Source organism: Canis lupus, chromosome 25 (assembly GCF_003254725.2).
Source record: "Canis lupus dingo isolate Sandy chromosome 25, ASM325472v2, whole genome shotgun sequence".
NCBI classification, from domain to species: Eukaryota; Metazoa; Chordata; class Mammalia; order Carnivora; family Canidae; genus Canis; species Canis lupus.
The window spans coordinates 27,137,035-27,154,503 of NC_064267.1; the positions used below are offsets into that span (position 1 = coordinate 27,137,035).

At 39.2% G+C, this 17,469-nt stretch overlaps 1 protein-coding gene across 2 annotated transcripts in view; it reads left to right on the forward strand.

The window, feature by feature from the left end:
- The window catches only part of PINX1 (PIN2 (TERF1) interacting telomerase inhibitor 1), a 92,332-nt gene that overhangs the window by 24,399 nt on the left and 50,464 nt on the right, over positions 1-17,469 (forward strand). For both annotated transcript variants that reach the window (XM_025462921.3, XM_049100974.1), the window contains exons 5-6: positions 246-338; positions 7,058-7,134. In XM_025462921.3, the coding sequence (XP_025318706.1) occupies positions 246-338; positions 7,058-7,134 (170 nt within the window). The remainder of the gene's footprint in view (positions 1-245; positions 339-7,057; positions 7,135-17,469) is intronic.

The window sequence follows — 17,469 nt, forward strand, 5'->3', positions numbered from 1 at the left end:
GGCTTTTGTGTAAACACAAGTTTTCATTTCTCTTCCTCGAGGATTTTACAAATTTTGTGTGAATGGTCATGCTTGATTCATAGTACACAGTTTAAGAAGAATATTTCTAATCGTTTGATTGGAGTTCAGTAATAAATGACAGGACTCCTAAAGGTTCCATTTAAATAAGACCATGTCATTGTAAGAGAATAAATGAGAGTGGATTACATTGAGTCAGAGTTTAATACTTTTCATTCTTTTTTAAGATTCCTCAGACAACAAAGAGAAGAAAACTTTCAGCCTCGAAGAAAAGTCCAAAATCTCCAAAAACCGTGTTCATTATATGAAATTCACAAAAGGTAAAATTAAGCAGTTCTTTATTTGTTGTTGAAATCTGTGTTCATGGTAGGTTTCTTAAAGCATTTTTAGCTTTCACCAAATTTTTAGCCCCTCTCCCCCCCTTTTTAAAGATTTTATTTATTCATGAGAGACACACATAAAGAGAGAAAGGTGCAGAGACACAGAGAGAGAAGCAGGCTCCATGCAGGGAGCCCAACATGGGACTCGATCCCGGGTCCCCAGGATCACGCCCTGAGCCAAAGGCGGCACTAAACCGCTGAGCTACTCGGGCTACCCCCCCCCCCTTTTTTTTTTTTTTAAGATTTCATTATTCATGAGAGACAGAGAGGGAGGGGCAGAGACATAGGCAGAGGGAGAAGTAGGCTCCCCATGGGGAACCTGATGCAAGACTCTATCCCAGGACTCTGAGATTACAACCTGAGCCAAATGCAGACATTCAACCACTGAGCCACCTAGGTGCTCCAACTTTCATATTTTACGTGCAAAATGGACAAGTAGGGATGGACTAACTGGTTTGATTGATCTAAAGCAGTGCTAAAGTTTTAGCATCTATTGTGAATCACCTGGAGATCTAGTTAAAGTGCGGGTTCATTAGCTCCGACGTGGGACCCCATATTTAGCTTTAGACTATATGTAAGTCCTCTGGCAAAGCTGGAAGCAGAAGTCAACCTGCTGTGTAAGGAGAACAGAGACTTTTAGTGGCTAGGTCAGAAAATAATCTTAATTCCACGCTCAACTTCTTTAGTTATATTTTCTTGTTTTTGAGGAATCTCACTCCCAAGCTGACTCACATTATTCTACACCATTCCGGCATTGAATGGAGTGTTAACTTAGACATTCCATGGTCATTGCAAAGTAGCTTTAGAAAATGTATTTGAGAACTGGGTAGCCAGTGAATCCTAATGTCCTCTATCAACACCTTCCCTCTCCCTTGCCACTATTGCAGCCACTTGCAAGTGCAGTTGTCCTGTGTAACCACGAGGTGGCAGTCTGGTATTAGTAAGAAACAATTTAACTTGAACTTCTCAACTACCCCCCCCCCCCCCCATGTTTTCCTATGGAACAGTATTGTGTATTAAGTACACTTTCCAGGTAAAAGCCTACTTATTACATACTACAAGTATAAATATGAATGTAATCCTATTGTGGTAATCTAGATACCATATGATGGCTCTTCTATGGGACACGCCTTTTTTTTTTTTTTTTTTTTTTAAAGATTTTACTTATTTATTCATGAGAGACACAGAGAGGCAAAGACATAGGCAGAGGGAGAAACAGGCTCCCTATAGGGAGCTCGATGTGGGACTTGATCCTGGAACTCCAGGATCACTCCCTGAATTGAAGGCTCAACCGCTAAGCCACCCAGGTACCCCCTGGATGTGCCTTTCTACCTCCATAGGCTGAGAAACACACATCCCTTTGCTTTAGTCTAGTTAATATGATTGGGAATTCCCTGACTCCTAGAACTTGCCTGAATAGCAGTGGGAGCTAGAATTCCCACTAGTCTGTTAATGGTGGTTCTTATTTGGGGTCAGAACCCCAAAAGGTTGGTCTGGGTTTGGTTTAAGTGAGAACCCATGGCAGAGCTAAATGGAGTTGGGAGCTGAATAGCTTCAGAACATGTACAAGGAGAGATGGGCATTTTCTGTTTACCTCTCCCAGCCGGTATGGTTTTTGTATGGCTCTTCATGTTATCCCTTCTCCTTTCTCTCAGGCGAGGCCCTTCTTTGTTGTTTTCCTGTATGGTTTCTGATCAGGGTTTCTCTCTACTCCTGACCCTCTGTAGAACAGAAGACAGTTCCTGCTGGCTCCTCAGTCTTTCTGAGTACAGGCTAAATTGCCACTTTATAACCAGTCCTTAAATAATCCCTCTTTTTTTCATTAGAATTTATAGGAAAAAAAGATATAGCAGAAAGATGCTGAGCCAATTAAACTAAAAGTGGCTTGTAACTTTTAGATGGTAGGGCAGCCTTCTAAGCTTTCACCTTAGCAAATCCAGTTTCCCTTTAGTACCTAACTACATGCATGATTTCACCTGAAGCATTTGCTGCAGTTGGGATAAACCTCTGTAATCTACTTTAATCTAATGGATGCTGGGAGTATCTGCTTTCTATTTCTAGTTAAGCCACTCCCTTGGCAGGTGACCCTGTCAGCCTGTTTGGTGTGTTATGCCTTCACTTTCTTGGAATGAGGTTTGCTGATTTATTAGCTTTGCTTGGGGAGAAGGGGGGCATTGGTATACAGGGAAGAGGGTTCAAGATACATAGTCAGAAAGGAAGCAGAGGAGATTGAGTGGGAAAATAGAGGAAACGCAGATTGGGGAATGAGTGGAAAAGGTGAGAAAAGGAGGCAGAAATCCAGAAAATAATTATTTGCTATCTTAAGCCATGGAGAAAGAATAGAGTTCTCTCATTTAAAGTCTTTCCTTGTACAGCAATTGTTCTGGATATGAATGAGAAACCTTAAGTTGTCTCTAAGGTGGATGATCTTCTCAGATCACAGGGATCCTGGGTGCTGCATTACTCTCTCAGATCACTTCAGCATTTACCTTCTTCCAGACTCTGCTTCTACTGTTATAACATGAGGAAAGATTTTTAAATCATTATTGGGTCCTAAAGTAGGTCCCTTTTTATGATTTCTCGGAAATGACCCATTTTATGGAACTTTTGGTTGTTCAGCATAATGGATGATAAACACTTTAGCCTGCCAGTAGGCTCCTAGTGAATGTAACTCATTCACTTCTTTGATGAGGATGTTTTATACTGTAACTCGCATCCGTGGTCCAGAGACTAAAACATGGGAAGATGGTATTATACATAGCTTGGTGGGAAGAATGAAGACAAAAATTTGACTTTAGTGAGATTCCAGTAGCAAACAGCAATGTAAAATTTGCTACTGCCTACCTATCAGCTATATCATTTTCATTCTGATACATATTTCTTTCTTGAGTCCCAAATTTATGATTTTAACTTAATGATGAAACAATTTATTATCTAATTCAAAAGTTCGTATCATCCATGTTTGTTTAAAAAGCCTAAACTTGCATGCAGTTTCTTTTAATTCGAAAAATGTTTGTCAGGCCCTGTCTTCTCCTTAGGGAGAGGAAAAGATCAAATTCTACAAAACCGTTTTTTTTTTTTTTTAAAGATTTATTTATTTATTTATTCATGAGAGACAGAGACAGAGAGAGGGAGAGAGAGAGAGAGAGAGAGGCAGAGACACAGGCAGAGGGAGAAGCAGGCTCCATGCAGGGAGCCCGACGTGGGACTCGATCCCGGGTCTCCAGGATCCCACCCTGGACTGAAGGCAGCACTAAACCGCTGAGCCACCAGGCCTGCCCTACAATACCGTTTTTAAAGGTTTTAATATATAGTGCAAAGTTTCAAGAGAGCATTGCTCTCTGCCTCCTGACAGTTGTATGGTGGGTGGAAGAAAGGGGCAGGAACTGTGGTTGCGCAGCTTCATCCTGGTGATTGTACTCAGACTTCTTACTCTTGTGACCATTGGCAATATTTGCTTCTTAAACACAGAACCTGCCTGGACAGCACATGACCTGGCAGCTGGCTCGCTAGCCTGGACACACAGACTATAGTACTCCTAGCTTGCTTCCTCCCCATAGCCTCTGCTAGTGATGGGTGTAGCTTTTCCTCTTGGGATTCTTTTGCCGTTTAAATCTAAAATAGCACCACTGCAGGCAGTGAAAAAATTCTGGCTGTTCTGTTGGTTGTAAGGGTCTCGCTTATTTCATCCCCCTACTCCAGATTCCTTCAGCTTGCCTGGTGTTCTGACGTCACCCTTTCAGTGCTACCGCCATAATCTTCTGACCTGGGCTTATTATTGGTCCAATGTATTTTCCTTAAAAACAGAACTCAAAATATAACATATGTTGTATCCTTCTTGACTCGGGAATGCAAATGAATTTTCCAAGCAAGTGAAGGTACCTACAAATACCTAAAGTGTTGTTTTTAACAAATGTATGTATTTCTCCCACCTATATTTCCTGGCCCTCACCCCATTACCCTGAGTAGAAAACTCAAGTTTCTTTGTTCCCCCCCCCCCCAGGCTTTGTTCTAATATGGTACTGTAGTACTGTGTTTTTTTTTATAGAACGTTTTGGGTTCTATATGAGTTTTGCCCTTAAAATACGAGGTTCCAAATCTCTGTGCTTTTTCTTCTTCTTCTTCTTCTTTTTTTTTTTAAATCTCTGTGCTTCTTAAGTCCTTATATTTTTTTGTAGTTTCATTTGCTTCCCATGTGAACCTCTTGGTGTCATAGATGTATCTGGCTGTAGCGGTACCATCCCCCCTTCCTTTGCCATTTTGATGGACTGGAAAACCTCATCATGACTATTAGAAACACAGCTAAAAAAGATCATCAAGAACTCTTCTGTGAAAGCACCCGCTCATCCTTTTATGGACTTGGTGACATCAGCTTGGCCACTGGAAGCATTTTTTCCTAGTTCTCAAAATGTTATGACCAATTAAAGACTAGCAGATAGATGAACCAAATCCAGACAGATAACATGTAATTCCTATTGTGTTCTGTTTTTGATTGTCATTCTCTTTAACAGCTAAGTTTATCAGCAGTATTTTCTAGGAGTTGACCTTAATTCAGAACTGAGACCAATAAGCTTTCAAACTCAGTTTTAGTATATTAATATTTATTCAAAAGTGGCCATAATTTTATAACATTTATAAACTATTCAACAGGTACCATTAACTAATAACTGTTTCAGTATCACTTCTATCTTCAGATTTTTTTTTTTTTTTAATCTTCAGATTTTGATCTTTCCATTGGTCTCTGACTCTTAATTCTTCTCTGTGTTTTGTTTTCCAGATCAAATCCAGAGCAAGGCCTGTAGCAATCCTGGTTTCTACACTTACTTAAGTGAACTTTGCTAAAGGATAAATATTTCTGATACAGGAACCTCTCACCAAAACCTTAGAAACACTTGCACCTTCATTGGTACAGCTTACCGTCTCCCCCAGCTTGGCAGTTTGCCCTATGTTTAGATTTGTTTTCAATCTCTGCACATTCATAGTGTGACATCCTGTTCTAGAATTGTGATCTTGCATGTACCCTCCCTTCCTCGGTCCCTCTAACATTCCTTTTAATTGAATTGCTTTAAAAGAAATCTTAATTTGAGTCTGTTTTAGGTATCTGTTCCATTCCAGAAGGTAGGTTAGGGAAAGATGGCCGATACATATTTTGAACTAAGTATAGCTCCCTTTTTCTGAAATAGAAACTGCCACCCTGAATGTGCTTAGCAGTGCAAAATGGGTTATGCCGATGACAAAGCTCAGAATAGATCTCTAGACCTCCTGAGGATTTGTCCCCTTCTCCCCACCATGACCAATTTTATTCCCCACTTTCTGATTCATTTTCTGTGCTCCTATCTGGGATATGTTTCTTTTTGTTCTTAAGGAGGTTTCCTTTGGAGTCTTTTGTCTGGGTCTGCTTAATAATCAGAACCAGGAAGGCTTTGTTTCTAGCTCAGGGAAAAGGAATAGCACAGAGCCCCCAGAGGAGCCTATCCTTCCTGATAGGAACAGGTTGTACTGACTGGACCATTGAATCTAGTACTGCTGCCTATGAAACTGGTTATGGCGCCTGGCTTTGCATTAAATCGAAGGGTGTTTTGTTTTTTAATTTCATGGAGTCACTGAGCAATATCATATTTGAATGCCCCAGTGATAGTCAGTGAACTAGAACCTTCTGGGTCATGCCATTACTTTGCCAAGTCAGTTTGCTACAGGAAACTAAGAAGACAAGTGAGTCTGTGACATTGGAACTCAGGCTTCCTACTCAGAACACAAATTCCTGTGTCTGACCCAGAGTCTCACTCCCCCAGAGCCTCAAGAATTTACATGTAGCAGTTACATTTTAAAATGGATTTACCATGTAGTTGACAAATGGGAATAGATTTGGTTGACTGCTCACAGTGTATTATTGGTAGAAGAGGAAATTCCAAAGAAGTGAATTTTAAATTAGTTGGTTTGTGGGTTTTGAAATTAAGTGAAAGAGTTTAGTGTTTTTAATAAGAATCATAGATCCTTTGGACAGTGCTTTGCCAGAAGCCATTTAATTTCCTGCTCTTATTATGTATCCTTTTACTTAAAGATGATAGAGCTATAATAGTAAAGAACGTTTTAAAGAGAAAAATCTGAAATCCTTTCACCCTTCTATAGTCATTTTTATTTCCATTTATTCTTGTAAATTTTTCATTCATTCAGTTAGTTATTAAGTTTCTATGTGTTAAAAATACAGTGTGCCCTCATTCCTGTGTGTTTAAAAGCTATGTAGCTAGCAGTGTTTTTATTCTGCATTTCATAATCTTAAGTAACTCATGTCTCTTTATAAATAGTATCTTTTTATAAATGGGGAATCTGGAGACCCAGAAGTCATACCTTAAAGGCATACCAGTAGTAGAGTTACCTTTAAAATCCAGTTTTCTTCTCATGCTACGTACTCTTGATTGTTTCTGTGATTAGGAGAATGTCAGGGGTTCCGGTTCTAAAATACTTACCTGAGTTTTAAATTTAATTTTATTTGTTAATTAAGGTGTTGTAGTCTGCAAAGGGGAGGCAGAATATCAGTAGTTTACAAAATTGTTTCTTTTCCAAAACCCATTTTGCTTTCAGGATTGTCCTAGTTTATATTTATGCTCCTTATTTTAGGAAGAATGGCATTACTGAAAGGCACCATGTTGTTTTTCTAGGGAAGGATCTATCATGTCGGAGCAAAACAGATCTTGACTGCATTTTTGGAAAAAGACAGAGTAAGAAGACTCCTGAGGTATTAAGCCACATACATTTGATATATGTTCTGTTTCAACACTGCTTGACTTTCTGTGCATAGAACTATTTATATGTTACCGGTAGTACTTTTTAGATAAACTTACCAAAAAACACTTTGAGAGGCTTCATATAGAAGCTAAATGTGATCCTCTCAATAATAATAGTTGGAAGTTAATATATTTTACAAGAATTCTGAGAAAGGATATGGTTACCTGCTTTTTCCCTTGTGTGAGGACTAGAATAAACTTGGGGAGGAATGTCTTTGCTGGTTTATTCAAAGGGGAAAATGTCTCTCCTATTCCAGGAGAGAGGGGTGGTTGCATGTAGTGGTTTTGTTTGCTCTGCTTGGACTGTATAACTATTTGGGATATGGCTTGGGGAGGAACAGTATCATGTATGTACTCCTGTTCTGGTCTATTCTCTTTTAAAAGCAATTTGAAAGTGTTAGGTCGTTTGGATATCAAAATAGAAGTTTTGGGTTTCTGGAGATAAAGGGATAAAACTTTAAAATTGATGTTGTCTCCAAAAATCTGCCATTATGGTTGCTATAGCTATTACTCAACTAATCTGATATGTCCTACTTACAGTTTCTTTATTGGCTCCTAGCCAAGGCCCTTGGTGACTGTAGAACAAAAAAAAAAAAGACTTGTGTCATTTATTTCTGATTTTTTCTAGACCGACAGGAATTTTTCAGGACAGTAGCTATTTGTTACTTAATATTATTTTCAAAGAGTCTAGTTATTAGAAATCGTGCTCGGTGATTTCCTCTGTGGGTTGGGACTAAATTCCATCTTTCAGCACTTTTTCTGCCTCTACACCTTTAGCGGTTGAGGACTGAGGAGGCAGGCCTGGGCCCCATTGGCTCGCTCAGGGGCGGTGTCTGTAAGTCTCTGTTGAGTCATGTCAAAGGCAGGTGGGTCATTAGGGAGGAGGTGTTCTGACATCAGGCCACACTGGATGCTTCATTCACTGAGAAGCTGATGGAAAGAACTGAGGATCATCAGACAGTTCTGCTTCTGGTCACACCTCTGCCCTTCAGTGGTTACTGTGTGACCTGGATTGGATAGGGCCCTTTGCCTTGTTCACTCAAGACTTTGTGTCAGTCTTGTATGAGTCTTCCTCTTGAATCATTCTACTTTGGTCTTCCTCAGTAATTTCAGTATCCTCAAGGGTGTTCTAACAGCTTTGCCCTGCCCTAACGATCCCCTCCCGTGGTCCCTACACCTTATACCTTTGCATCAGCCCATGGCCCACCCTGGATCTCTGATGATAACCTTTCTGTTCCAGGTCTCTCAGTCTTGGATTCCCACTATGCTGGCATTTCCAAATCCTTGCATTCTTGGATTATTTGACCTTCTTTTTCCTCCCTGCTGTCAGCCCCTCTGCCTGCAACCCTGGTCTTTTTTAGCACTCTCTTTGAAATTTTACAGTTGAACAGATCAGGGAAGGGTATTATAGATGGACTTTAAGTAGAACTTTAAAAGAACTTATGTGAAAAAAAATAAAAAATAAATAAAAGAACTTATGTGGGTAAGCACAGAAAAGCTTTTTCTTATAGGAGATTAGAGGTTTCTAATCCTCTGACAGATGTCTGTCAGTAAGTCCTGATGTTAGGTGCCGTGAGGTTTTTCAGTACTATCGAGCATTTCTTGGCTTTTTTGTGGTGTAGTCATTCATGACCTTGTTGATGTGAGCCTGTATTTGAGGAGCTTCGGAAACAATTCCCTGGTACTAGCCTAGGGAAAAATCTATTACGGGCAATTGATGTGGAAGAGACCAGCCTTGATATAATACTGTGTTTTGTGTAGCATTTATATCCAGGTACTTCTTAATCTCTCATTTCAGCTTAAGACTTTCCTCTTGTTGCATTGAAAATCCTGATTGTTTGGTGAGGCAGTTTTATATCAAGGTGCAGTGCTTGGTCTGCCAGTAGAGTGTAACAGGACTTACACTCAGTTCCCTGAGGAACTTTAAAAAAATGCTAATGCCAGGGTTTCACCCCAGACCAGTTAAATCCAAATTTGGGGTTAGGGCCCAGGAATAAGTATCAGAAGAAAAAAACAGTTTTAATTTAAAATAAAACCTACCCAGACAACTCGAGTGATACTATCGAGTAAGGATTGGTATGTAACACTTGGGAGAGCTCCTGGCTTTCATGTTATGAATATTGCCTAGGACAGGGTTTCTGGAATCTTAATATGTACACAGACCATCTGGGAATTGTATTAAACTGCAGATTCCAGTTCTTGAGGGTGGGTTGGGGCCCAAAGGTCTGCATTTCTGAGAAGCTCCCAGGTGATGCTGATGCTACTGGTCACACTGTTGAATGTACCACATGAATAGACAAAGCCTCTGTGATGTTTTACATTTAGCACATATCTATAGGCATATGTAAGATGGAATGTCTTTAATCACATTTTAAGATGCCAACTAAAAAGTATTTCTGTAAAGCAGATTAACTTTTTTTTAGTTTTTATTTAATTCTAGTTAGCACACGTGTAACATTAGTTTCAAGTATACAATATAGTGATTTGGCACTTCCATACAACACCCAGTGCTCATCACAAGGGCTCTCCCTAGCCCTATTTTATCCATCCCTCCACCCACCTCCTCTCTGGTGACCATCAGTTTGTTCTGTATAGTTGAGAGTCAGTTTCTTGGTTTACCTCTCTGTGTAGTTTAAGTTTTAGATACGTTTGGATTTTCATATGGAGTTGGCTCTCTTGAGGCACACCCATACCTTCCTTGAATAAACTGTTGCTATGAAACCTTACCATATTAGTTACAACAGTTCTTACAGCCAAGGGCAGGAGGCCTTTGATCAGATTTGTTTGAAAAAACCACCTCTTTTGGCTCCTGTTTGTAGTTGGAAGGAGTATCACTTTGTGTTTACTCCCTTGACCCCCATAGCAACATTGGCCTAGAATTTATATTTGGCATTGCCAAGGTAAAGGTGCTGCTGGAGGTCAAATACCTAAAGAATCCTAGACACTGTGGCAGTATTGATTTTTAACACAATAATCCTTTGTGGGTGCTCTGGATAAGGAGCTGATACTGATCTTGTCTTTGCATCTAGATTTAAAGAACCTTGGGCATTGACCACACCTGGCTTGGGCAACATCCTATCTCTCACGTTAAACCAAACTTACTGATATCTATAATTCCTGATAGTTGTAATGATAGAAAAGAAACTACAACCTTATGAAGCATCTGTGTGCCAATCACTTGCTATCCACTTATGATAGTGTTTCATTTATCCCCAGAACAGTCCTATGAAATAGGCATTATTGTCACCTTTTTAGCAATGAGGAAACCAATGCTCAGCAGGACTTGTTATGAAGGTCCAAGGTGGCACAAACAGGTGCCTCTGACTCTAGAGTCATTGTCCTTTCTCCTCTACCTCAAAGTTAGTTAACTTTCCTGTCCCCCCCCCCCAAAAAAAATCTATGTTTAAATGATTTTAGTTATGCCTTAGAAGTTTTCTTTGAGATTTTTGTCAAAGGCATAAGTCATTAATACTTTATCATCATTTTGTGGGAAACTGGTTGGCTGTTACTCTCATATTGCTGAAAATAGTGGTTCATCTTTCAAAACATCACTACCTTTCTGATGGGTTCAGAAGCATATTACAAATGCCTGGTCCAGCTTTGGAAACCATTATACTTTGCTGTTGGAACTGAATTAAGAGAGCTAGCTTGAGTTTCTAGAGCATAGATGTTATGTTACTTGTGCATTTTCTGGTCTCATGATTTGAAGGATCTGAATACGTTTATATCCGAGAAACAGCTGCAGCCCTTGATTTTTTTTCTCCTGTGTTTTTGCTTTAAAACTTTTAATTTTGGAGTAATTACAGATGGACAGGAAGTTGAAGAAAGTTCAGAGGGGTTTCTTGTACCCTTCATCCAGGTATCGCAGGGGTTACGTCTTACATAACTATAGCACAAAGTAAAAACCAGGAAATTGAAATTGGTGTGTGTAGTTCTGTCACTTTATCACATAAATAGATCCTGTAACCACGGTCTCAGTTAATTACAGAACTATTCCCTCACTGCAAAGATCTTCCTCAGACTACTCCCAGTTACCCCCTCCCCTGCACCACCTTAACCTCTGCAGCCACTACTGTCAACAAAATTATCTAATTCAAAATTGAATATTGTATGTATGAACCACATAATCTCTCACAATTATATGATGAGTCTTCTCACATCAGTAATGATCAATACCCAGGTTTTAAGGGCTGAGCATAGTTTCTGTGATCTACCTTGGGCACTTAGGCCGGTTAGATTTTATGTCTTCTGCTGGATTTTATGTCTTCTATCTTACATATCTTTAGAAAATGCCTTGTAGAAATCAGATTGTTTGATGTCTTTAAAGTCCAAAATGTATTGGAAGCCTGAGTGGCTCAAGTGGTTGAGCATCTGCCTTCGGCTCAGTGTGATCCTGGGATCCTGGGATCGAGTCCTGCATCAGGCTTCTGGCAGGAACCTCCCTCTGCCTATGTCTTCCTCTGCCTATGTCTCTGCCTCTCTGTCTCTGTGTCTCTCATGAATAAATAAATAAAATCTTTTTTTAAGAAAAAAAAAAGTCAAAATGTATCAATTAAGTTGTTTACTTGTATAATTTCAGAAGTCTATGAAACTGTAAAGTGATGTGTATCTATAAAGTGATACCATTATTACCTGACAGGTTTGTGGCATGTCAGTACGGCAGAGCTCCCTGGGGTACACTTCTTATAGTGGATTGGTGAACTCCTCTAATTTGCATGCAGAATTCTTGGGCACATGTACATGTAGGTATGGATATATAAAGTCCAACACTTTCATCAGATTTTCCAGGGAGTCCTTGATCCGAAAAGAATCATTAAAATCCAGTACTTTGCATTAAAAAAATCTCTTCCTAGTTTAAAAAAAAAATCACAATGAAATTTTCTTTGTGTCGTAGGAGGGAGCCTTATGTCATGTAGAGGAACAGAGCCTTCCTGTCTCCAGGAACCTTACTTTTTCTTGGTGCTCAGTATTTCCTCCAGCCACAGAGCCTATCTAGAGGCACTGTTGCCCTGTTTGAATCTTGCTGTTCAGAACTACTTGCTTAAATAATGAGAGATCATCACAAGCTACCAGTTACTCAGAAAACTTTTAATAAACTGCTCTGTCTGGGAATGGTTGGTTGTATATTTTTAATTTCCAAGTCCCTTCCTTTCCTTTCCCCATCATCTTTGTATTAGGAAGACAATAACTCTGGTTTGGAGTGCACCTAAATTGGAGATGTATGCGCTTTTTATATGGAGACAAAGAAATGATCGAATATATTGAACTGAAATTACTAGGGAGCCCCCTGAGACCTGCAGCAGGTACTTGTGCTGGCCATTGCCTGCCAGGAGTTGTAGGGGGGGGAGAGAGAGAGAGAGAGAGAGAGAGAGAATGTGTGTGTGTGTGTGTGTGTGTGTGTGTCTTCTCTCACTTGGTGTGGGAGTTGGAGACACTGAAAAACAAATTCCACTAGTTCCTATCTTGTTGAACTTCCTGATACTCCTTTTTTTTTCTTTGCTTCTCACTTTTTCCCTCCCCCACCTTCCCAGTTTCCTTCCTCTATCCAGCTTGTTTCCTGATTCAGCCTTATCACTAGCAAAAATACTCCTAAACCATATCAAGCATCGAGAATGTGTTACCAGCATTCCTACTTTGTTTCTCTAAACAGCATGTTTCTGGCATAAGCTCTTGGCAAAATCATTGTCACTTTCTTCCCCCTCTGTAACCTGATTGAATTAGAAACCTTGGATTTCTTGCATGCTCCCCGGATACCCCAGGTAATGATCTCTTTGCTTGAATAATCTGACGGCTTTTGCTTTTTGAACCAAAGCATGACTTATGTCCCTTCCTTGTCAGTTATCATGAATCCCCTTTCTTTCCCATTTCTGACTGATTGTCAAATCTGAAAAGTCAATTCCAAGCAGACCTTTCTCTTTTTCTTGCTGATTTCATGGGATATTGTTTTAATTCTATAAACTTCAATTCCTCATAAGGGAAGATGATTGGAAAAGGCCTTTTTAAACATTTTTTCTTGGAACGTCCTTGAATCAAAAGTCATTCCTCCTTAGGTCGAGATGTTCGTTTTAATAACCTATTTTCATGAATTAGGTGGAGTTTTGTAAACGGTTTACAGGATGTGAACTCTTAAATTTGAATCTATCCCCTTCCCTGCAACCTCTATCACTCTGCCTTCCCCAATCTTCACCCCAGGTCTGGGCATCAGGATTCAAAAGCTGGACAGCTTTCCCAGCCTAGTATTTGCTAAAGCAGTCTTCTAATGAAGAACCTTTTAGTTAGAGATAAATTGAAATTTAATACCACAAACAGGCCAAATAGTACATTTACAGTCTAAAGTTTGTTTTTTTTTTTTACCAGCATTCGTGACTTCAGTAATTCTCGTCATCATTTTGACCACTTATAACAAAATCAAGATCCAAAATAATCTAAGCTGGAAAACACTTTAACCAAAACGAAATAGATAAACTTTTATGAAGATAAGCAAAGTCTCATTTAATCCCAGAAAGATCTCATTTGGTAGAAGTTAAATGAGCATTAACTTGGAGGCTAGGACTTGTAACCTGACTACAGTATCACATAAGCCTAAGTATGTAGTGTGGCAGCCATCCTGCACATGGGCTTGGGCTGTATCATGCTGAAAGCAACATCCTTTTTGCTTATTTTCTGCCCTCGTGACAGAAATAAAGGCTGAAGCCTGTTCTTTGAAGCCTGCGTGCCATATTTTAAGAATGTGGTCAGAGACTGGCATTAGGGACCAAAGTATCTGGAAAGCAGGACAGCAGCTAGCAAATGAGCAGTGCAGAAACTCTGCCTTGCCTACAGAGAAATCCTGACTTTGAATGTCCAAATGGTTTTACTGGTCTTCTAGAAAAGGAACAGATTGTTTTGTTATGCTTCATAAGGAAGAACTAGTACTGATGGATGGAATATACAGGAAGATTTCTCCTCAGAGAAAGGATGCAGCATGGGCTGGTCAGCTGTAGGATGTGCCTCACAGTTTGTTTCTGTGAGGAATTCTTGTACTTGATAAGAGTCTGAACTAACTGCACATGAGTACTTCCAAGGCTAAGGTCTCCTGATTCTAAAGTAAAGAGAAGACACGAAATACTCATATTTGAAATGGTACTTGAAGTTTTACGTTTTCATAGACTACAAAAGGAAGGAACGTTCTTGGATTCCTTTTCTTGATTCTCCTGTACTTGGACAATTTTGGCTTTATCTACTTAGGTTCCTTATCCAGGAGATGAATGTGAAAAATCTTTGGTGTCTTAAAGCAGGAAATTGAATAATATTGAGGTAAAATAGTAAGTTGTTTTAGCAATCCAAGACTTAAAAGAGTTACTAGAAATGTTGAGTGTCAAGGTGAAGTTAGCTGTCTTCGATGGCCCTTTTTCAGCCTGTTAACTCTGTTTTCTTATCTATAAAGTGAGAGTGTTGAATTATATGTCCTTTACTAGATTCTGTTTTCCATAGACTTTCCTCAGTGATATTTCCCATTCCACATACTCTTCTAGATCGATCCTTGCAGCTTTCTCATCAGGAGGTGGAGCTCAGTCCCTTCCCCTTCCATCTGGGAAGGCTTGTGACTTGCTTATAGTGATAGAATGTCACAGGAGGGGATGCTGTGTGACTTACAAGGCCTTACTGGCTAAAATACTTGTTGCTCTCCAAGGCTCCAGCCTTTATTTAAGCGGTCCAGTTGCCTTTCAGCTGTTAGAAAGCTCAAAGCCCAAACTAGCCCACTAAGAGAGTATGGCACAGAGAATTTTGCAGGTGCCCAAGACTATGTGAAGAGAAAGGTCCTGGCCACCCGCTGCTGTGCTGGCTCTAATCACTTTTTGGTCAATACCACATTAGAGAGACCTGGGGCCAGAGCCACCCAGCCAAGCTCTTCCTTGAATTACTGACCCACAGAAATAGTGTGTGATAAGGAAAGGATTGTTGTTTTAAGCTGCTGAGTTTTGCGGTGGTTTGTTGCCTAGAAAACTGAAATGGCTCTCTAAGGAGCTGTCATTCTGTGGTTCTGTGATTGTGTATTGATGGTGAACCTGGTAGATCTGTCTTAACCAGTGGAATGAGGAAATGATGTCATCTAATGAATTATTTTTTCTCGGGCTTCTTCTAAAGGGAGGCTCATTCAATGGAGTATGGCATTGAGAATAGGCTCTTTAACTTTAGAGTTTGATAAGCCTGCTTTTGAGCCCATGAGTAGTGTGAAGACTGATTTGAGGCAAGTTATTTAACCTCTCTGAGCCTTAGTTTCTTCATTCATAAAATGAGGATAATAATAAATTATCTAGCAAAAATTAAATAAAGCCATGTAAAGTTCTTAGCAAGTCGCTAGCATGCAGTAAATGCCCAGCGTACCTTAGCTGTGGCTGCCAAGATCACTGTCATCATTGTAATTGTTAACACAGATTTAAGGTGGTGAGTAATAAACCTAATATAGAAATGAGAAAATTTTAATCCATGTGCACATAGTCATATGTTGAGCAGTATTTATTAATATATGTACTGACTAAACTCACTCATTGCCAACAAGTCCTTCTCCTTTTCTTTTTTCTTTTCTTTTCTTTTCTTTTCTTTTCTTTTCTTTTCTTTTCTTTTCTTTTCCTTTCCTTTCCTTTCCTTTCCTTTCCTTTCCTTTCCTTTCCTTTCCTTTCCTTTCCTTTCCTTTCCTTTCTTTTCTTTTCTTTTCTTTCTTTTCTTTCTTTTCTTTCTTTTCTTTCTTTTCTTTCTTTCTTGGCAGAATGTGTGTGGGGTGGGGTTGTAGCAGGGACTCCTAAGCAGGCTTCAAAGCGCGGAGCTGAATGTGAGGGATAGTTTCATGACCCTGATATCATGACTTGAGCTGAAATCAAGAGTTAACGCTTAACTGACTGAAACACCCAGGTGCATTAAATCTTCCCTTTTAAAGTCCTCCAGCAAAGAGGTTTTTTGTTACCATTTTGCCATCATAGCAATTATAGAGGATTTCTTAGCATATCAATTTTAAAATTAATACTTAATATAAGTAATAATTAAAGCAGTAATCTTCCTTCTAATGGGATGTCCTGTATAGTTTGGGGTAGATGTAATGTGCAAAGAATTTATTGCTTTAAAATAAATAAACTAAGGTAAAAGCTCTTCATTACCATCAACACTTAGTGAGTATTCATGGAGATGATGATACTGAATTTAACAAGTTTCAAAAGCTTCAAAATGTATTTGATGCTATCCTTATTCCCCAAAGATTTACAGTGTTTTAGTACTGTTGGAGTCTGATTATGAAAAGATGATAGGATCTCAAGGACAGATAGACACTTAGGATCATCTAGTTTATGCCCCTGTATCAAGCAGGACAATTTCTGTCATTACAGTGGAAATGAGTCTGATTCTATTAACAGTAGAAAGGGAAAACAGGTTTATAATGTGAGTTTTAGAGATTAAGTTAGATATAAAGAATGTTCCTCAAAGGAGGAGTGGACAGTTTGAATTACTTAGAGACATCATAGAAAATTTAACATTTGGAGATATTTACAAGTGGAATTAAATGCCATCTAAGAGAAGAGACAGGAGACCATTACCCTGCCCTTTTCTTTCAGTGAAGTCCATCTGAACAATATAACATCCTTGGAGATATGAAAGGACAAAATAGTAAATAGTTTACCAAGGATATTAAATCTGAACCAAGATGATTCTTTGTACCTAGTACAATCTTTACTTCTATTAATGCTTTTGAAGCCAGACACAAAAGATACCCTGTTATAGGTTATGTACAGTTCTGATTTCTTCTTTTCTACAGTAAACATAGTTTGTTGGCACTTATTTAATAATGGAAAAGCTGGAGAAACGTCAGTGGTTATAAAAATTTACCTGGTATATCCTGATGATTACTCTAATTGCTAAAGCTGCAAAGACAGTAGGACTTGGCCTCCTTCTTGGAATTCATGGTCTTCTGTGAGAGGGGATAGATGTAGAAATATATTGAATATAATGTAACAAATTCTCTAGAAGAGTGTGAGAGTCTTTTCTACAGTATTTTTCCTATAGCAGCTTGAGTGTTTTAATAAGTGTAATTGAGATCATATCACTATGTTCAAAACTCTCCCAAGTATGAAAGGCAAATCTTTACAATGGCCTGGAGTTCTGTTTGTTATGCCCCCTGCCCTGCCACCCAGTCTCTGTCTTCTCTCCCTCATATACACATAGACACATACTACTGCCTTACCTCATCTTCTGTTTTTTTTTGTATCCGCTCTGCCCTCATCACACTGGCTTCCTTGCTATTCCTCTAGTATTTCAGG